General features: G+C 47.6%; 1 protein-coding gene across 8 annotated transcripts in view; it reads right to left on the reverse strand.

Moving 5' to 3' along the window:
- Window positions 1–21,893, reverse strand: part of FRMD4A (FERM domain containing 4A) — a 392,727-nt gene that overhangs the window by 30,080 nt on the left and 340,754 nt on the right. For all 8 annotated transcript variants that reach the window (XM_068915809.1, XM_068915878.1, XM_068915663.1 and 5 more), the window contains 3 exons: window positions 12,642–12,718; window positions 8,436–8,574; window positions 1,333–1,474 (listed from right to left, as the gene is read on the reverse strand). In XM_068915809.1, coding sequence (XP_068771910.1) covers window positions 1,333–1,474; window positions 8,436–8,574; window positions 12,642–12,718 — 358 coding nt within the window. The remainder of the gene's footprint in view (window positions 1–1,332; window positions 1,475–8,435; window positions 8,575–12,641; window positions 12,719–21,893) is intronic.

Here is a 21,893-nt window from a genome sequence, read left to right on the forward strand (position 1 = left end):
ACTTAACATTATTTACTTTCCAGCAAGAGAGTTCGAAAAAATGCCAAACAAACAAAGAGCTCCAACAACCTGACACCAGGCTGGGAGCTGCCCAGCTACGACAATTCCCTGAGCGAAGGGAGGCACAGAGGCAGATTGTGTGCTTCCTCAGGAGGACCTAAGGAACAGAAAGGCAGCTCTGTTCACAGGCAAGGCAAGGAATTGCACAGCAGGCTGCTCCAGAACTCAATAAGCATTTCACATTTTAACCCCTTGCTGGACATTTTCCAGGCAGGAGAGGGTGGCATTTAAGAGACACGAAGAATACAGTGATGCAGAGCTGATATTACTGAGCGAGAGTGGGCTCAGTTTTATAGCATGTGTGCTCTTAGATAGGACTGTTCCCTTGGCAATCAAATGTTACTCTCTGGTGTAACACATCTCAGAATGGATTTTGATAACTTCAAACATCATTTAACATAGGGCATTTAATTAGTATTAATTAAGTACTATTAATTATATTGATACCAGTAACTTTGCCCTCCTGAAAATCTTCTCACCTGAGGAGCTTAAAGTACTTTGCAAACTATTAATCCTTACTTTGTTCCTGGCGTGACACTTAGCACTGTTTTACAGACAGCTTGCCCTGTTCAGACTGGCAGGAGAGTCTGAAAGAAACACAGAAAAGCTCCTCACTCTTGTTCCCTGTTCCTTCCCTTCTGTTTCTCTGTCCCTCTCCTTTAGCAACTTTTCTTGGGTTCATTTTGCAGCTAGGTTTCTTCCTTTTACAGGAAAGCGCTCAAAGCCACAAAAAGAAACCTCTAGGTCCCTGGCACTAGTTTGGTGGAGAGTGCTAGGAAACAGTTCTTTTGGGCATGAGACACCAGGCAAATTCCAGCAGCAGAGAGGCAACGTAGCTTCTGCAAAGAAGTTATCCGGCCTCTGTGCTGCTGACGGACACCACCAAATCCCCAGCTTTGGCTTCCCTAGTGAGCTTTCCCTTCATGAAAGCATCTGCTGAAGAGAGCAAAATGGCATGGGGAGACACAGATATTAGTGGGTGCTGAGGGGAGAGACTGTGAAGAGAGGCCAGGCCTCAGCTAGGAAGAGAGAGCTGGAGATGACATCCTGAGGACAAAGAGGAAATGAGCAGAGGCAGCGAGAGAGGGGGCGACCTGCAGCCTATGCTGTTTGTGGGGCCGTACGCTGAGTGATGGGCTGACACCTGGATAGACAGAAAAGCTGAAAGGAAGCGTCTTTCATTTCTGCAGTGAATCTTCTGGCAGCTCCTCCATTATATTACAGACATGGCCCTTCCCACATTTCTCTTCAGTTACAGGATAAAGGACCTACCTGATGACAGGAGACTCCCGCTGCTGCCACTAATAATTTTGCCTTTACTCCCCATGTTGGCCAGCTTTGAAGTCTTGAGCGTTCCAGTTTCAGTCAGGTCAATAGCAATCTCACTCAGGCTTCTTGCAGCATGAATCTTGGACTGGAAGTGGACACAGGAGTTAGTTAGTAATGGTCTAGCACTTCTCTAAAGCTCACAGAAGCAAAAAGACAGTTCACTATGGCAGGAAACTTGGATTATTTTACAAAAACAGAGCAAATCTGGCTCTATTTTTGAGCCACATTTGGCTCAAAAATAGCCAAATTTTTGAGTCAAATATTCCCTGCTGCACTTTTTACATTCTTAAGTGGGCGCAACTCTGGCATTGCTTTCTGCTGTTTGTTTTTTCCTCTGCTTTGCCATGGACTTTTTCCCCTCTTAAACAAATTGACTGCATATAGAACTACTGTATTAACAAATACAGCAGGAAACCTCTAGTAATGCCAATGTCATGAACTGCAAAACTCAAAGACTAAAGACCAGCTCTAGCATCTAAAGGAAGCCAAGACGGGTCTTTCCATGTCTGCAACGAGGTTTGGACCACAATACAGTGAGGACATGGCCTAAATGGGCTCTCGTGAGAAGGTGGAAGAAAATGGAGGCAGGAAAACATGTTCAAGCTATGGTCCAAACTAACAAACAGCATGCAATGCCCTTACTGTGAGGGACCTCTTCCGAATTAAGGACTTCTTAAAGTATTAATATTATTTCAGTAAGAAAACAGCCAGCCCCAGGGACTGGCCACAGGCAGCACAAGAAGCCATCCACTGTACCCTGCCAAAGGTCAAAGACCTAGGCACCTCCTGGGGAAAGTCAATATACATAAACCTATCTCAGGAGGGAATGCGTTGACTTCCTAAGACATTGTCCTTTCTCCATTAGTTATGACCAGTTGGTGTGAGACAACAAGAAGCCTAGAAAGCTAAAGCGAAATGAACTCTGGAACCTTCTCTTTGCTGAGCTATGAGATCAGATGTGGTTATGCCCACAGAGCCAGAAGGCAGAAACAACATTCAGTGCAAGGGGCTTACTAGCACCAGGCAATGAAATGACTATAGCGACTGGCTGTGGGCTTGGGCTCACTCAGTCTCAGTGGCTGCCTTGCCTCTTCAATACAAGTCCCAGTGTTAGCAGCTCTCTTCCTCCAGTGCAGACCCCTGAGAGCATCTAGAAAGTGTTAACACGAACAAAAGGATCAGGCATGTTCATCAAGGTTGCTGGGGATGGCCCTCCAGTTATAACCCAAGCACTGCTATAGGGATAAAGCCTACATATGAACAATGTCTTCTGTGGCCATGAGAAATTTTCTTTCCTCTTTGTAGCCCACACAACCTTAGGATCACCTCAAAATAGCACATGCTGTATCAGAACAACTCCCAAGCCCCTTTAGCCCTGTATCTCATTTCTGACTGGGGTCACATCCAGATGCTTCAGAGGAAAAGATAAGGAAACTTTTCATCAAGCAGTTGTGGAATAATCTGTCCACATGAAAAAATTCTTCCCGTCTCTTCTGAATTAAGGACAGGCTTATGCTCTGAACTCTATTTTATGCTTTGGCTGTTGAATTTGCTTCAATTAACGGGCTAGGTTAACACAGCGGAAAGCTCTAAAAGCCTGAAAGAAGCTTGCTGTCTGTAACAACATACTTTGAGTGAAGCACAACGATGACTGCTATTTCATTTCTGATCTGGAAGTTGGCTTCTTGTTTGCTGACCCTTATACAAATACTCCAGTCATGGACGGAAAGAGAGCGGAGCTCAGCCCACCACCCAAGAGCCTGCTAGTGCGGTGCTGCTGAAACTCAATTAGTCTAGTCTCAAATGATCACTGACCTGGAATTTCTATTCCCTAGAACCCAGGAAGCTGTTGGCACATTGTGCCAAGGGTCCTGGGCTCTTCAGCGGCCTGAAAGCTTTCATTCAATGGGATGCTGTAAGTCCAGTTCAGGAATACTTGAGCATTCACCCATGCATCTCCTCAAGGTGAGAAGAGACTCCAGTCATATAGGTTTTTGGGTGATGGGCAAACCATTACAGTATTAAGAAATCAGAATCTGATTGCCATCCATGTATCAGGGTGTGATTTGTTCTCAGCGGAACAAAGATGAGACGGAACTACAAAGAAAGCTTGTTCCAACAGGATTTCCACCATATTTCACACCCTCAGGAAGATGAAATAATTTTTAAAAGAACTAAGAATGAATAGATGGCCTAATGCTCACTACACTGAGCTTCACGCTTGGCTCTGTTACTGATTTGCTGTGGTGCGTTGGGTAAGACACATAAGGTCAAGTTCTTAGCCATCCCCTGCCTCTGTCTGCACATCAGTAAAATAATAACGGAAGTAAAATGTCTCCCTATTACATACTGTGAAAAAATTCTTCCCATCTCTTCTGAATTAAGGACAGGCTTATGCTCTATTATTATAATAGGCTTATGCTCTATTATTATCAGTGAAATAATAAGGGAAGTAAAATGTCTCCCTATTACACACTGTATTTCTAAGGCTAACTTAAAACTGTACATGAAGACAGCACTGGGAGATCCTCATACCGAAAACACCCACAGAAGTATTACTATAACTTACACATTCTTGGGTTCGTAGAGGCTACCATTCAGAGGTAACCATCGTTACCATTCAGAGGTACCCTTACGCCTCACAAGCTTATCTCCACAGTGGTCCCATAAACAAGGAGTGTACACTCACCCCTCTTTTACAGGGCAGAGGCTGAGCTACCTGCCAAGATCTCAGAGCGGAGCAGGCAATGAGCACCGATGTTCTGACACTAATGCTACAACCAGTTAGAAACCTTTCATTCCCAGCACCTCCTCCCTAGTCCTAGCCCAGGGAGAAAGATAACAGTCTTTTGGCCTCTTGGATCTGTGGTTTCTGGTCAGAACCAAGATGTAACAAGATTTGTAAAAGATGTTCTCCAAATAGCTCTGGAGGGTTAATTCTAGGTGGAGAGGAAGGTCACTGCTTTTATCTAACAAGATTTCCTGCCACACGAGTTTTGATAAAGAGCCTGAGCAGGAACTGCTATCTTGCTGCCATGCCTGATCTTTTGAGGCAACAAGTCTTAAGTCTGCTGATATCCTGGTGATTTATCCCCTGCAGATGTACCTATGATGTACAACCCTACATATATGTAGGGTTATGTGTATCCTGTACAACCCTAAAAACAGCCACATTGGTCCAAGCCAGCAGCTGTCTAATGCAGTATACTGAATTGCTGCAGTCAATGTCTGGGAAAGGGTATGAAACCCAAGTTTGTACAGAGACATCCTTCCGTCCAGTAAGTTCTCCTGCTCTGTGAGGCAGTGGTTTTCCTGCATGTATTTTTTGGATAGTTTCAATGAGAAACCTTGCAGTTTATTTCCACTTATATTCAGGCTGCAAATTAGAGCACACTCTGGCCCTACCTGTTTGACTAGGCACTAGTTAAAATACTGAGCACAGGCAACGCAGCTGGATGCTGTGGTCCTCACCAGCATGCCAAGCCAGCAGCTGCTGGAAGGGTGCCCTCCATCGGGCAAGTGAAAAACTGGTGCAAGGCTGAAGCCTGGCATCCCTGCAGCCCAGAGAGAGAAAAAGTAAACTAAGGGAGAGCAGACGCAGGATTGGCAGGGCAGAGCGAGCTTCTTCCACAGAGGGTGCAATCCAAACCTGCTGAAGCTAGCAGGGAAGGTTTTGAGATAAAATGTAGTTCTGCTAACAGGACCCTGCAAAACCAGTGAGGATGGAACATCTCCTGAAGCAAACTGGTTTAATTTCCCCTGCTGCTCATTCCCTGCCTCCTCTGCTCCCTACAGCAATGCCAATCAGTGTCAGGTGATCTTGTGCTTTGGACAGTCACTGATGAAGAGCAGGAATCTGACTAACAGTTCATTTCACACAGGCCACTGAACAGCAGCAAGCGTGAGGCCTGGGCTAGGTGTTGCACTGACAGCGCAAGAGTGCAAAGCTGGACTACATCCCATTAGTGCTCCCTTGGGCCTTGCAGCCCCTCCAGGCTAAACAATTTTAAACCACTCAGTGCAGACCTGCCAAGTCTCATTTACCTGGAAGGCGATTTGCTCATTTATGAGTCATTTCAAAGCATGGGGCCAAACTGATCCCTGGTGCTGTTCTGACAGGGTCAGAGGGAGAAGAAAAATCCATCAGTGAGAAGTGAGAGTGGATGGACACCAGGAATCAATTTGCCCCTCTTGCTTGCAGTGTCAAGGTTTTGCTGCAGGTGTTTCAGCAGGACATTTTGAACGCCCTTGCATAGTTTCTACCAGACTCATTCTGTCAGAGACTTGCGCTTGGAGAAATATGCTATTGGAAATTCCCACAAAAAGAGAACTCTTAAGGCCTCTAGGCCAAACAGTTGATTAGCTTGGTGGAGTCAACAGAGCATAGACACGACTTCAAGTCCTGTCGCATTTGTTTCCTGAAAAAAAAGGGAGGCTGACAGGAGTTCTGCATGCTGATGCGTTCACGCAGAAAGCTGGGAGTCTTTTCAGTCTCCATGTTATGCTTCAATTGCAGGGAGAAAGAGAGAGAATCAGCAGGGAGCAAGACGCTGGGAACTCAGCAAGCTGGCAAGAGTTCAACACAGAGCAAGGCTGAAAAACAAGGCTAGGATCTCATTTCACTGCAAAAGGGTCAAAATCCACGCGGGTTGATTTTATTTCACTTTAAAATCAAGCGACTTTTTTTGCCATGGAGCTGCGCCGAAGGTCCAAATCCAACGGCTGCCCAGTTATATAGGGAGTGTGGAGTTTAAGCTTGCTTTCTCACCATGGCATGTCTCATGCCATCTAATCTACATCAGTGAAGCCAGTTTGGGCCCAGCAGGTGGTTTCTTCTCAGTTTGTTTTCAGTTGTCTTTCCTTTGTCAAAACCGTGCAAAATGTTAAGCTTGGACATAGAAGCAGGGAGTATCCAAGTTTTGCTTTGAAGTTGGCGATTCATCTGAAGTGGAGACTGAGATTTAAGGGGACGCAGACCCACGTAACTTAAAACTGAAAAAAACATTTATCTAAGCCTTTGAGAGGTGAAATGAGGACGTTTCACGTTGCTCCACTTTGGAATATACTTTACTGGTTTTCAAAAGCAAAATGTATATGGGCACAGTGTCCTGAAGTGACCAGCAGGATGAACTGAACAGATCAATTAAAATTGATGGATCTATCAATCTTGACAGTGTCATATTAAAGACAAGGACAACAGACTAGAATCCCAGCTCCCTTAAGAGAAAGGGACAAAAATATTTTTGTGTCTTAACTTCAAAGCCTCAGTGTGACCACTGGGATTATTGTGACAAAGCGCTCTGACATGGCCACAGATGTGACAGATTGACAAATGAGGGCTGGTGGGTGGTGCTGTCTGTAAGAGTGTGAGAGAGGGGAGATCAGATTGAAACACAATCTGGCAACAACAAAAGAAGTCACTGAAGGAAAGTCCTGGGCATTTAAGAGCTTCTAACCAAAGAAATGGGAGGAAGACAGGAATCTCCTTTTGTTTGTTGGTTGCTAGTGACCTAAATACCTTGCAACTGAATCAGGGAGTCCATCTGGCTAAAAGTAAGAAAATAAACTCTTGTTTGTTCATGGAGTTGTTTTTATTGAGAGCAATAGCTGGGCAAAACAGACAGGGCTGTGCATTCCCTTGGTTGCACTGAGCAGAGGTGGGAATCCCTTACACAGTTTTGGCTGAACATGCAATTCTGTCCATATGCACGTCTGGCACTCAGGTAGGGGTGGGAAGTTAGCTATGTCTCCTAAATTCAACAGAGGTCATAGCCACAAAGATGAACCCCAACTACCTTTTGCATAAGATGGGAGCATGGCATAATTGGTGTTACCATGTGTCCTGCCCAAAGCATCTGAAAGTCTTACCTACTCTACAATAAAGCAACAGAGCTTTACTCATGATAGGGAAAACAAACGTGACAGGGTTTAGAGTGAGCTGGACTAATAGCACACTAATGACCCTTTTAATAACCTCAGTGAGTCAATTCAATTCACTGAGCTTGCATAAAAATAATGCAGCAAAGAAAAACAACAACAAAAAAGTTTTTCTGCCAGTTTAGCAGGCTAAACTGGCTCATGAAGGGGCCTGATAAAGCCAGGGTCTGTGCAAGGAAAGGAGCAGCTCTTGCCTGAAAATGAGGGCAGTGGACTGCTCTTTCAGCAAGAGCAAGATGTGAGATCATTTCAGCCATTTGATGGGATGTCACCCTGCACAGGCCCGGCACTTCACCAGGCGCAAATGCGGGCAGCATTATAAGCAGGCACCCACTCAAGACGGCCTTTATCTTATCTGTAAAATTTTACACTAGTATGCACATATGGTGAGTGGCATCTCAATGAAAAGTCTCTCTTAGGTCTCAGAATGATCTCAAAGTGACCAAAGTGATCTCCTGCTGTTCTGGGCATGCCTAAAATGACCGTTGCTGAAAGGAATTAGGGGGAAAACACACATTCTTCTGGTTTCAAGATGGTTTCTTTTGTGTATTGAGCAGCCCTTTGTGTAGCAGAAGATCAGACAGTTCCTTGTAAAGCTAAGCCATTAGTATCTCCCCTTTCTGGTGTGAGACACTGTAGGAAAAGAGAAATAATATCCTTACTCTTCATTTCTAACAGAACACGACAGTAAAAGGCAAGGGACAGCAAGAAGGATTCAGAGACAGGTGTGGAGTTTGAAGCTACTTTAAACTTGGTTATTGGAAGCTGCCCTGACTTTATGGCAGAGTTCAAGACCTAGAAGATACGTGGAAACAATCCAGACAGGGACACGATCCTCTTTGCCTGCAGACCTTGGCTGCTCTGATTTGGCCACGAGTCAGTACAACTTTCCCCTCTATCCTCACTCCCGTAGACATGAAACTGATACAAATACCCTCATCCTGGCCAAAGCCAGCAGGTGTTTTGAGTCAATTTGCCCTTGTTTTATCTCAAGTGGAAAGGGAGGGCAGCAAAAGAGCCACCATTCTGCTTTGACCTTGCTGGGAATGTGGGGAGCTAGAAGGACTCATCCAAACTCCAAGTGCACATCCCACCTCCAACACGCTTACCTTGCTTTGCTTTCTGTCCAGATAGAACTGATGTTGACTAATGGCCATAGCCCAGATAGACTTTATCAGTGCTGGACAGGCGTACCACGTATGCACAGCAATGCCACTATGCCCAAAAGTCCTCCTGGTCACAGATGCCCTGGAGAGGAGGGAAAAACGAACTGGGTTACACAAGGTTTCCTCAGAAGGGTTCTGCTGCAGAAAATAACCACAGACGTCACAGTAAAAGCTACTCTCCTTACTGAGCACACCCTTGCGCCAGTGGTAAAAAAGCTTGGAGAACAGCAATAAATAGCCATTCAAGCCAAGAGAGCCTTTACTTACTGGACTAGCCCAGTTTGTCCAGTCTGAACTGAACTCCTGGGTTTGGTTCAGCTGACGTCACCCTGTTACGCACCCCACAGGAGTCACTAAGGCCAAAGTGCGCGTGAATCCTGTGTACCTAACGTGCTGAGATGCCCGAGGCCAAGTCTTCATCCCCTTCACTACCTCTGGCTTTGGATAGCGGCTCCCAAATATCAGGACCCTCGTGACTAAAGAACCACAGGACCAATAGCTGCTTTAAAGAACACAGCAGAAAAAATTCAGGTACCTTGATTTCCCCATTTCTAACTGGCTGCAGGATTTGCCATACGCTATGGAGTCTTGTGGTTCAGAGAGGGCTGCCTAGTGCTCTGGAGAGAAGAATGCTACTCAGCGATTAGCTGAGTGAATATAAAAACAGGAAAAATAAGAGCTAAACGTTTCCTCTTTGAGACTCCCAATGGTCCTCAAATATTAGCAACAAATACAGGTTAGGCTTCCCCATGCTTTCACAGCTGTACAAACCTGTACGATTATTCCTCCTCATCCCTCAACTCTAACCTCAAAAACAGAGCCCCTGACACCTACACGCTGCTGGGTAAGCACTACACAGGCTCGCAGCATCCTGGTTCACAGAACTCCTCTCACTGCAAGGACATAAAATTGGCTGAATTAAACCAAATCACTAATCTCCAAAGTCCAGAACACAGGAGATCCTTCTCTGCAGTCTATTAAAAGAGTCTATTGGTGGAATATGACTCTGAAAATGAATGTAAGCACAGGAATACAGCCTAGCCGAGAAATGTTGACGCTTTGTTATGGCTTTTCACCTATGGACACGGATGGTGCAAGAGATGGTCAGTGGTGTAAGGCATGCTATGGAGGGGCTGCTACAGTCCATAGGCCACAGGCACTTTGTGCAATGCAGATACAGGGGATATTGCAGGACAGCCCAGGAACTCTATTGTGCAATGTAAGGGCCGGGCGACTCTTTCTCCAGCCCTCTGAAGTGTTTTTCTGTTAAAGCACTGGTTCTCCTCTTGCATCTGCGCTGGCAGCCTCCCCTCTCATGTCACTGGGCTATTGTGCTGTCCGAAACTGGAGGGAAAGGTGAGGGAAAGCTGTGAAAGAAAAGCGAAACCCTGCAGCCAAGTGGGAACTGCTGGCCAAATTCAGCTTGGGAGAGAGGTGACAGCCCTTGTGTTGAGGCCTTGTCAGTGCTGCAAAATGCATTACTGACTCAGATCATTAAGGCACAAATTGGAGTGAAATATCCTCTGAGAAAACAGCCATGGCCAATACAAACAAGGCTAGTAACAATTGAGATCTCATGTTTTAGTGCTACCCCAGCCTGAGCCCTTTCCATGCAGCTGGAGCAGGAAACCTTGTCCCATCACAAGCATTGCCAAGCATTGTCCCATCACAAGCATGGAGGCAGATGGTCCTGATGAGGAAGGATGCCGGGCAGCCTCATCCGCATCACTGGACATCGAACCAGGACTGTGCTGGGAGGTGCTCGTGGAGTTGAGGCTGAAGGGTGGGATTCAACTCCGGATGCTTTATACTGGTTTAAGGGACGCAAATCACTGCAGCACATTGGCATACAAGGCTCTGAGTCATTAAGGCACTCAAACGTGTTTCAGCCTAAATCTTAGTGTCATCCTATTCAATTCAAACATAGCTATTTGTTTTGAACTCTCAGAAATAAGCTTCCCAAACCATTCATCTTCTTTTCATTTCGAAAGCAGTGATTTCCAGACTTTTTTTCTCTTTGGGACCTGTATATGTTTCCCATCAAAACTGCAAAAACCGTTAGAAAGTCTGCATGCTTATATGACCACTGACATGGGCTTGCTTTTCACAGCTGACTTTTGCAGAGCTGTTAGAAATGGCCCATGGATGTTTTTTCCACGACTTCCTTCCATGCGTGCCACATACAATATGGAAATAACCCTGTTGATATGCCCTAAAGTGTATCATTCTCCTCCTATAAGGGACAAGGAACTGAGATGAAGAGAGGTTAAATGCCTTGCTCAGGACAGGAACAATGGGCAGAGGCAAGGCTAGAAAGGCCCAGCCCTTGCCACAACCACGGGGCTGAGCTGTGCCTGCTTTCCTGAGCCCTTGTGCCTGCGAGTGTGGCTTCGCTGACTCAGACTCTGGTTTGGCCATACGGAGAAGAATGCTAAGAGAGCGCTGTGCTGGCTACTCCTCTGCCTCCACATGCCAAATAACTCCTCGTAGGAGACCATCCCACTTGGCTGGGAGACTACAACTTGCGCTCTGTTCCCACCGTACCACTGCAACGTGTGTTACTGCTTTATACCCAGAGCGCCTGTTTAACACAGGAGATGGGACTGAAGCACACACAGTCTAGCTGTTAAAATCAACTGAGTTTATTTCTGTGTAGCAAGAAAGTACCAAGGAGTATCCAGTACCGTTCACACAGGAAAGGGCTTTGTCCTCCCGGCACTGATTCAGAGAAACAGAGTAGCAGAATCAAAAAAACAAAGTTGTTCTGTGTCAATAACTCCTACCATCTAAATTCAAATAGTTGAGACACAAGAGGTTCCTCTGCACGGCCACGTTTCATGCACGACATTTAGCTGCAAATATCACAATGATTTTAACGTCCCAGAACTATTTGCTTTCTTTTCCTCGCAATTGCTGCTTACAGGAAATAGCCAGCCTTGGCGTTCAGGGGATTCTTGCTGCTGTTTGCTTGCAGCACGCGTTTCTGATGCGTTGCCTGCTGACTAAGGTTTGGGGGGGGGGGGGGGTGGAAGGAATACACCATCCCCAGCTCCTGGTGCTGGAAGATCTCCCAGGCTGTTCTCAACTTTGGGAATTTGCTCTGCTGGATTTCATGGGACTATTTACATGCTTAATATTAAGCAGATGCTTAAATGCTGTGCTACCCTGGAGCTGCAGACTGGTAAGAGCTATCTTATTCAGTTTTTGCTTTAACAAAATTTATCTGTGGATACAGGCACCTTTGTATTGAGGCGACTGTGTTCGTATCAGGACAAATAGATACAGAAACTGAATGCAAAATTGGCTTAATAAAAGTACACATATTAGTATACAGATACACATGGGAAACAGGTGAAACAGGATCACAGCTGAAGGATCAGCAAAACAGGCTACTACCCAGCAGCACATCAGATCAGTCTGGAAAGGCAAAGCTAGTTTCTATCAGCCTTATTCACGCTTACACTGCAAGTGGGACATGGATTTTAATGGGGACAACTCACAGAGCAGTATACACACCAAGGGATCTTTTTCACTCTCTGCAGTGCCCATCCACTAACGTGTATGAGTAAGGGGTGCAAAATGCAGTGATTAGATGCAGTACAGTCATTTGAACTCACTCTCTCCCACGTTAGGTCTCTAAAGGAAGAAATAAGACTCCTTTGCCAAAAAGACTGATGGGCTTTGATCCAGACTGCCGGTAAACCTCTGGTACAGTGCCATTCCTCTCAGTTGAACCGCTGAATATTTACAAGGGAGCGTGTGAGTACAAAACCTGGCGCCCAGCTCCGGGCTCCAGCTGCGGCACGGGGACGAAGCAGACCCTCGTTCAACGTGCAGCGGCTGCCGGCAGCGCAGCCGGGGCGCCAGCCCCGCGCAGCCGGCGGCTGGAAGGTGCCGAAACAGAGGGGAAAACAGCAACAACAGCAGCGAAACCCGCCAGGAGCCGAGGGGAAACGCAACCTCGAACGTACCCACCCGAACACAAACCCCTTGCTAGAAACAAGCAGCCCCCGGGCCGGCACCCGCTGCCTTGCTGATGGGCGGCCGGTTCCCAGGCGAGCTACAAGGTGCAGCGGCCCCGAAGCGCAGGGACCCGCCGCGCCCCGGCTCGGCTCGGCTCGGCTCGGCTCGGCTCGGCTCGGCTCTCACCTGCGCGGGTCGTGTACCTCCACCGAGAACTTCTTCTCGCGGAAATAGAGGTTCTCCAGCTGCCTCCATTGGAAGATCTGCGGGGACAAGAAGGGCGTGAGACGCCGCCGCGCAACCCCTGGAGCTGGCCGAGCCCCGACCCGCCGCGCCGCTCCGCGCTGCTCCCTGCCGGCGCTGCGGCGGGGCTGCCCCGCTCCGCTCCGCGCCGCGCCGTGCCGCGCCGCTCCGCCCCGCTCGGCCCGGCCCGGCCCCGCTTCCTGCCCACCGCCCCCCGCCGCGCCGCGCCGCGCCGCGCACAAAGGGAGGCGCGGGGCGGCCCCGGCCGTGGGATTCCCACGCGAGCCGGGGCAAGGGTGGGGGGGAAAGGGGTCGGTAAATTCCTGCAGTGCGAGCTGGCCGTAGCACAGTTTCACTTAATGGGATTAAAGGCGGATTTAGAGGTATGCAACCCCCGCGGTTCAGTCGCTTTTATCCCGCCGGAGTGGGCAGCGGGTGTATATTCGCCTCTTGCACAAGAGGCTACTACCGCTTTCCACCCGGGCTGGCCTGCTTTTGCCCGGTAGATCTCAGAGGAGCGAAGGTGGCCTCACTTTGCAAGTCAGATCTTTCACTAAAGCGAATTGCACCGCTCTGCTCCATACCCAGCCCTGCTTTTATCCCAGCTTTCACAGGGAATCAACAGAAACCCGTACAAACTTGAACTCCGTGGTGCCACAGTTCATCTGTGGTGCTGACAGCGCCCAGGGTGGTGCCCGGGGCTGAGGACTGCAGTTTGCTAGGCCAGTATGAAACACAGGAATAAGCAAGCAACATCCTTGCCTTCTTTCTTACAGGTGGCCCCATGTCGAAGCACCTTGCGGACAAAATCATTGCTGTCACCAAACTGGGGAAACCCACACACAATGTGGGTGAATGATTTGCCCACGGTCACTCGGCACTTCAATGCGGTCAAGGAGTACAGTTCAACTCTCCCATGCGCTAGCTCGGTGCCCCCACCTCCGAGTAAGCGTGGGCACGTGTCCCAGGGGCTCTGCCTGCCCTGTGCGTGACCATGCCACTGGGTCCGGGGACGCAACAGAGGCTGCGTCGTGTTCATGCTTCCTCCGTACCTCTGCGTTATTTAAGAGCTTCTGCTATGAAGCAACTCTGGTCTCCCAGGCGGGAGGGAGGCAGAGAGGACAGAGCGCATGAGCCGAACGCAAGGCGGTGACTGCAAACATCACGCTAACTCCGCAACGCCGCACGCGCACGGCTGCGGCTGGGTCAAGCGGCCTCCTCATCGTCACAAACCGGGGGCCAAAAATTGAAGCCGGCATCCTGACTTCCAGGCTGCTGATCAACAGAGAGGAGGTGGACTTCCTCCTCTAGATATTTCACGCTTCGCCTTCCCTGCGCTAGCCCTAGCAAACTGCAAAGCTCCCAGGCGGTTACCTTGCCGCCGCTGAGCGCAGCCAGCAGAGCTCTCCCTGGTTTATACTCCCACTCCTCCTACAAGCAGCTTCTGCTGAGTTCCTGTCCTACCCCCAAGGAAGGAGCTGACTCCTGCCATGCGGCGATAAGCCGCTTGCCAGTGTCAGCCTGCTGGAGATAAGTAAACAAGAGGCATAATTTGATTTGCACTGATTAAGCTGCTAGTGGACGTGAAATCTAGGATATAAAAGCAAGCCACAGTGGGGACACAAACGTTTCCCCCCGCTAATACTTCAGGGGCACCAGAATTCAAAACACGGATGATGTTTGTGTTTGTAAAAGCTTCCAACCTTTTTGTTTTGCTTCTTTTTTTAAATGGGTGTTTGGAAGGAAGCTTGGGGTGGGGACTATGACAGCTCCACCGTGCTCAGCTGCGGCTGCCGCAACAGCCTGTCTCACTTTCAGTGTAGCAAGAGCACGGAGGTGCCCCATGCTCTGGGGCTGTCTGCGTGGTTTCGCGAGGCAGGAGGGCAGGGCAGGAAGGGGACAAGGAAGGATGGCAGGTTAAGAGCGGTGACACAGGCTAGGTTACAGTGTCTTTACAGGATTGATTTATTTCTCCTATGGAACAGAAAATCACTGCATGAAAATCATGATCGCAAAACGGAGCACCAAGAGAGGACAGACTTGGGGTGAAAGGGTTAAGCTGGGAATTGAGATCTGAATGTGAAGCCTGTCTATGTCACGAGCTCTCTGTGCACTTTAGCTGAGCTTGAAAGGCACAAAAAGGAAGTTTTGAGGCCTACGCTCCCACTGACAGCAACAGGGGTCAAGCATGAGACTGCCATGTGGGCTTCTGAAAACATCCCTCTGCATTGCCAGATGCCCATCTGTAAAATGGGGAGGATAAAACGGCTGTGCCTTGCAGCATGTATAGGAGACATGTTTCAGAGGCGCTCAGAGATGTGGAACACGTAGCTGTCCGAAAAAACCAGCAGTTCACTCCCTTCACAAAATATCCCTCTGTTCCCGGGTCTCCCCATTGTCTCCCTATTTATGGCTACACTACGCAGGGGGGAAAAAGGATGCGAAACCCTTTTCTGAGCTGTTGGCAGTTGCCGTTCTTGGCGGGTTTGACCCAGAATCAGCACAGATAGCTGTGGAAAAGTCTTCATAATCGCTCCGTCCTCCTCCCTCCAACACTGCGAGACTGTTCCCTATGCTCTAAGCCTTTTGTATTTTGTCCTCTATGCTAATAAACCTCACAGGCAACAGTGCTCAGTTCATTAACTCCAGCAAAGTTTCCCTTCGATGATTAACTCCAACTGTCTAAACACACAAGGCTCCAGAGGAGCTATTCAGATGCCTAAATGTAGGCGTCTAGTGCCATTTTACATGCCCCCGGGTACCCTGCCCGGCCTCTGGCTGCTGCCCCGGAAGGCAGTGGGTCTCCCATTGGTCCAGTGTTGTTATCTCTGGCCCTGTATTGATGCCTTGGATCCCCAATAGCTTCAAAATGGTATTAAGTACCAATATTTTGGGCCCTGGAGCAGCTGCCCAGATTGCTACGCTTGTATATTTAGTTTCTCTACTTCTGTTGGCAGGGTACAGAAGGAGGCAAATCTTGACTTTCAGGAGGAAGAGGATAAAAGTGACCCTACAACCTGAGTTTGCGTGTTTTTCTTTTTTTCCATAATGCTACTCTCTAGAACATACGTACACTTTTTACTGTTGCTGTAACTATGCTCTCCTTTTGCTCCCCAAATATTTTTCTGCTGCCTCCCACTCATTTTGCCCACGTTGGTCTGAGGGGTCTCACCCTTCCTATACATAAGGAATCCAATCTGCAGAGATGTTATACCCACAAGAAGGTATCCACTTTCCTGTTCACAACCCCTCAGGAGAAACAATGCCTAATTTCTCCCTTCAGCCAGACCTCCTAATGTAAGCAAGCTGTTCCCTTCCCAGTTGTCTGGCTCACGTATGGTTTCAAATTGATGTTGTTAATTCAGTGACAGATGCACAGGGTGCCATTAGTGGGTCTTTTTAAATGGGAGCATAATTTTTATCCATCAAGAGCCTTTTACCATGCTGGTACTTAACCTTGAGCAGGGAATAAGAGTGACAGCAAGGAGCTGGCCGTATTTTCAACACAATCTTGCAGAACTGCAGTGACAATGGATGTGTGCAGTTTTTGGTGTACCGGTTTTGGGGCTAGTTTGAGTCAAAGCATCCATGCTGAGGGCAGCGTTGCCTCCTCTTACACCGAGGCTGGTTCTGGTTCTGTGTCGTTTGGCTTATGTTTGACTTTGGTTGATTTGCAGGCCTGAATCCAATGCCTGCCCATATGGGTGGGAAGATTCCTATTGACATTAATTGGAGTTGTATTAGGGCTGTAGTGACTTTAACTTTGTGGGATGGACAACTGCAGTCCTATCCTTAGTCAGAGAAAAGGTACCTCACAGCAGGAACTGAGCCAGCATCTCCTCAAACACCCTAGAAATGGAGCTTAGAGGAAATAACTCAGTAATACAAGCTGAGAGCGTGGCTCCCCTGCCCCTTCAATAGCTGCCCTCACTTTGAGCCTACAGACAAGGTGCCAATTAGTGGTGCTTGCGGTGGGGTGAGTTTCTATGATGTGGTGGTTTGCCCATTGGGATCTCTTTTGAGGTCAGCAGCCCATTTTGGATCATGTAGCATGGGGCAGCTTTCAGATGGGAGCAATTTTTGGTAGTGGTCATCATTACAGGCTGCACATGAGATCATTTAATCTTCAATGGATACTTAAGGCAGTCTTCCTGAGGCTGGCTTTTGAGCATCGCTGCATGTTCATGTGTGCACATGAAAGGGAAAGGGGTTACTAGAAGAAAATAAAAGAATCATACCCTCTTTGAGTCAAGGAGACTGTCTGCACCATGGGCTCTGATTCATTATGCCAATAAAACTGGAACCAATATTATCACTTGAATTTGCAAGACTGCTTATCAACCTGCAAACATTCAAGGGGGTAGCTAGGGAATAGCTGTTCCATATTCCTCCGTGTGCACCATTTCAAAGGCTTTGGGATGGGTGGGGAGGCAAGGCTGAGGAAATCAGTGCCAGAAATGGCTTTTCTGCAAAGCTGGCAGCTTAGAAAGAGAGCCAGCAGAGGGATCTGAGTGTTGTATGGTACTTTTTGGAGAATTCAGGTGCAAGCCACAGGAATTTTCTCATGAGAAACCCCTTCCAAGATGCAGGCGAGCTTGCCAGGCACCAGATGTTTGTGACTTCTTACAAAGAGCTGCAGTTAAAGCCCTTCAAACGAAAGCTTCTTTTCTGAGCACACTTGTGGTTTGCTGGCTGCCCCCCTAATTAAGCTGAGCCTGGGGGAGAGGAGGCCCAGGGATCTACATCCATGTTAGCTATCGGAGTCTGAAGGACATTTTTACCGTTTTTATTGACTGAGGCCAATGCAGTGGAGTTTGCACACAGCAGGAGGTAGGGTCAGCGTGAGAGCATTTGAAGAATGTCAGAGGCTGCTGATAAAGAAGTGAATGTGTTTTGTGAATGAAACATCGGGGAGAGTTCCTGGCTTGGCCACTGATGGCCTGCGTGACTTGAGCAAAGGACAAATGTGCGGGACTTTGGGCCTCACTGGAATGACATGGAGGGGATGGGCTTACTGGCCATATTCCAGTAATTTCTCTGGGTATGGTGAGGAAATACACAGCGGCCAGGCAGAGTCCAAGCTAGCTCGTTAGCTATAAAGCTATAGATTATGCACAGTGAATAGCATATTTGGAAAAGGAGGATAGCAGGGCCTCTACAAGGACTTCACTGAGGTGCGAGGAGTTGAGTTATATGTGTGCTAGGCTCTGGGCTGTGCTCTCTCCTTTTGTGCTCAGGAAGCCTTGTGTGAGTACTCAGCGGAGGAACTATGCCATATATTGGGGACCATTTGGTACTAATGAGGCCACTGGTGGCTCCTATAGTTCTCTGCAGCTCATGGCAGGGATGGGACAGACAAGACTGCTTAAGGGCAGCACTGGTGGTTGGTGCGGAGCGGTCTCTGGATTACGGCTCCTAGAGAAACGGACCCAAATAGCACCGTGGAGCAATTCCTAGGCCTCTCTATCCTGAGTTCTGGAAAGGGCCAGCGGCATAAAGGAACAAGCTCCCTGATGCTCTCTTTTGCCTGGTGTGCCCAGAAGAGCTGGACCCAGCACAGAACTGGGCAGCGTATATCATGGCTGGATGACCCTGTGGGAACACACAAAATGTGGGAACATTTTGTGTTGTGTCTATTAACAACCGGATATGAATGCCCCAGTACTTGGTGTCTTGTTTTCTTTCTTTTTTCCTGTGTACATGTCTTCTCCAGAAGCGTCTGAGGTGGGCTACACGCAGAGCAGGGTTACTCAGTGATATGCATGCTCACAGTGGTTTCAGATATCAAGCCTGGTGGCAGTTCAGAATCAAACCCAACACTAGAAAAGTCAGGAAGGATCACACCCCAAAAGTGAACCACTGGGCATCACTGAGGGTTTTTATTCTTTGTAGCACAGGGTGCCATCTGTTCTTAGGATCATCCTGGCACTTTTACTTCACAAATTTGCAGAGCTAGGATACTAGTGATACGTCAATCGATCTCACCTGCGCTCTCACTGTGATGTGCTACTATTTTGGTAGTTTTGTCTTTTCATTAGGAGTCTTAAATTTTCTAGAATGCATTAGGGCTTGTGCTGCCTCGAGTGGCAGCTCTGTGGCACTCCTGCACTCTTTCCCTCTTTGGTACCTATGAGACCACATCTGAAGTACCATGTTCAATTTTGATTTCTCCGGTACAAGAGAGATACCGGCAAACTGGAGGGACTCCAGCAGAGGCCACCAAGACCATTTGGGGTTTGAAACACATGACGTACAAGGACAGAGTGGATTTATTCAGCTTGGAGAAGTCTATGGGAGGATCTAACCTGCTATCTATCTGCCGTCCCAGGGGACAGCAGATGGAGCCAGTCTCTTCTCTGAGGTGTCCAGAGAAAGGGCAAGAGGCAATGGACACAGGTTGCAGCAAGGGAAATTCTGACTAGATATTAAAAAAAAAAAAAAAATCAGTGAGGGTGGTCAAACACTGGCGCCCCAAGCAACCTGCTCGAACTTTGAAGTTGGCCCAGCTTTGAGTAGGAAGTTGGACTGCAGCCTTCCAGAGGTCTCTTCAGCCTATTTTTTTCTGTGATTCTAAACATCTAATAAATGACCAACTGTGATTGTCATTGGACTTACTAACCTATATGGCCTCTCCTAGTCCTTCAAGTCTTGCAGTTTCTTAGATGATTAATGCCTTATTAAATCATACTTTGCAGAAAGAACAATCATCCCTCTGAATGCATGGACTACCACATCAACACCCAGACTAGATGCTCTGAGAGGCTTCTAGGCAAGGCAAGGAAATAACACGATACATTTCTAGCAGTCCAAACACAGCCTCTTCACTCATCTACGCTCTATGCGAGAGCCAACCCTGGATGACATCCCAGTACTAAAATGGGTACTAAATAATGAAAATAAACAATGACAGTATTTTCACACTGCTTGCCTGAGTACAGCTACAAAATCCCAAGTCTTTTGTTTTGCAATTTAAAGACAAAACAAGCATAAAAAATTTCCTGCTTGGAAACATAATTCTTTCTACTGAACAAATCAGCAAGCAAAACGCTAGGGGTCGAGCTATGCAGGAGGTCAGGGTGGAGGTTATGAGTAGCCCTTTTGGGTCTTAAAGTCGACGGAAATCACACCTCCAACGAAGTCAATGGCAGTTTTGTCTCATTGATTTCAGTGAGGCCATGATTTCCGGGCATGAATTTGTGTTCTGCCTCGAGCCAGCCCTGCTCCCATCAATCATACTTCTGTCAAACTAGTAAGAGTGAATGAGGAAGGATTTGGTTCAGGCAGAATAGCACCATCTCAGCTCAAACAAACGGGGTCTTGTTTCAGGGGCAGATTTACCAAGAGATTTCCATGGGCTGTCACCTGTGAATTACCATGAACGATGGCTGAGGGCCCCCCCAGTCATGCAAGGGGGATGCTGCTGTACCACGACCAAGCTCTCCATCCTGCCACGGTAACATTAACTCCTATATTTCTGTCAGTTTGGGTTTTCTTTTCTCTAACTTCCTAAAGCAAAAAATAAAAGGTTTCCTGTCTGATCTGATTTGGGAAAACAACCCCACCAACGATCTTCTCAGAGGCCTGCCTTCCTCCCTTCCCCCATGAAATGAGAGTGGCTTGGCTAAGTGGGACTTTTGGTGGTCTGTCAACAATCCCAGCTTGCTATCTAATTACTTGTTCCCCTCAGGCTTCAGAACTCTCTTTTCGCCAAACAGACAAACAATTTCTGATCCAATTTCAGATCCTTTTTGCTATATGCTGCTCTCATGGGACTGCACTACCCCAACAAACATTTCTGGCTTGACCAAGCAGAAATTGTGTCTAGATCTATATAATCATCCGTCTGTATTCATTTCTACTACGGAGAGACAATTCCCTATTACATTTCAAAGGGGTTTATTGGCTCAGAGACACAGCAAAGCAACAGATCACAGAGGGAAGAGTACTTATTTGGACAAAATGTTATTTGTCTACATAATGCAACTTGATATTTGCGTCTAGAACTGTATCCAGACTGGGAGATTTGACTTTATATATGAACAAATCCACCTTTGATGCACATATATCTGGTAGATTCTGTTACATATTACACTGCTATCACCACGCTGGGTGTGTGTTCCTGCACAGACAATCTCTCCTTTCTGACATAATATTCTAGGTATTACAGAAAGGATGCCAGCCAGTGGGAACCTACAGAAGGAATCTATAGCCCTTGAATCAGCTATGGCACACTAGAATGATTCATCCAGTCCATCAGTCATTCCTGCCACTCTCTTCCCTAAAGATCCTCTTGCTTTACCCAGAGGCATGACTAAAGTACGTCTTTCTTGTAACCACAATCCATGAACACCCATCCTATGAAGCACATATGCCCAGTCACGCTATGAGGATGCACATGCATATAGGATCGCATGACTGAAAACATGCTCATGATGGAGAGTGCCTGCATTTGAGGTCCCATGACAGCAGTAATCCCATACACATGGTGATGGGCTACAATGCATAACCTTGTGAGCCTTCTCTCCAGGTCACTGACTTAGAGAGGCCTCATACTCACAGCTACTGAGTATCTAGGTCCCTGCCTGGCTTCATCTGGTAGCCACTCTGGAAGCTACTCTGGCTTAGAGTAGCGAGCCCTGATGAACGAAGAGAAAGCATTTGAGCAGGGTGGGGCACGTGGGGAGCCTACTACCACTTTAGAGCCAAGCACAAGCCCCGGAGGAGGTTTCAATCTCACTCCAGATCTCCACCCTAACTTCAGGGTGCTGCGGTCCAATTTGTTTCACTTTGTGCTGCTGGAGTGATTTGTTTTTGCATCCTGTTGAAGCTCCTGCTGTGCGCTGCAGAATCATTTAAGACTCGGCTGCTGCTTTTAGAGAGAGTTAACCTTTAAGACCTGACTTTGGCAAAGCACTTAAAGCAAGTGAGTTTTACTTTGCTGGGACTGCTCCAGATTTAGTGGTAGCCATAGGCTTGACTTGGCTGGATCAGGGGATGATACCTCATGCTGCAGCCTTTGTGAATGCATATCGTTGCAGAAAACCCTTGGGACTGCGTGTATTACAGCCTTTAGCACTGTTCATGTACACTGAACCACTGCAAAAAATGCTAGCTTCCCTATAAGACAGCACTGCTGTAGGCTATGTATTAGCACTTACATGTATTATAGTTGGTCAAGCCACACGTTTGCCTCGA

The sequence above is a fragment of the Struthio camelus genome, chromosome 1 (assembly GCF_040807025.1).
Source record: "Struthio camelus isolate bStrCam1 chromosome 1, bStrCam1.hap1, whole genome shotgun sequence".
NCBI lineage: Eukaryota > Metazoa > Chordata > Aves > Struthioniformes > Struthionidae > Struthio > Struthio camelus.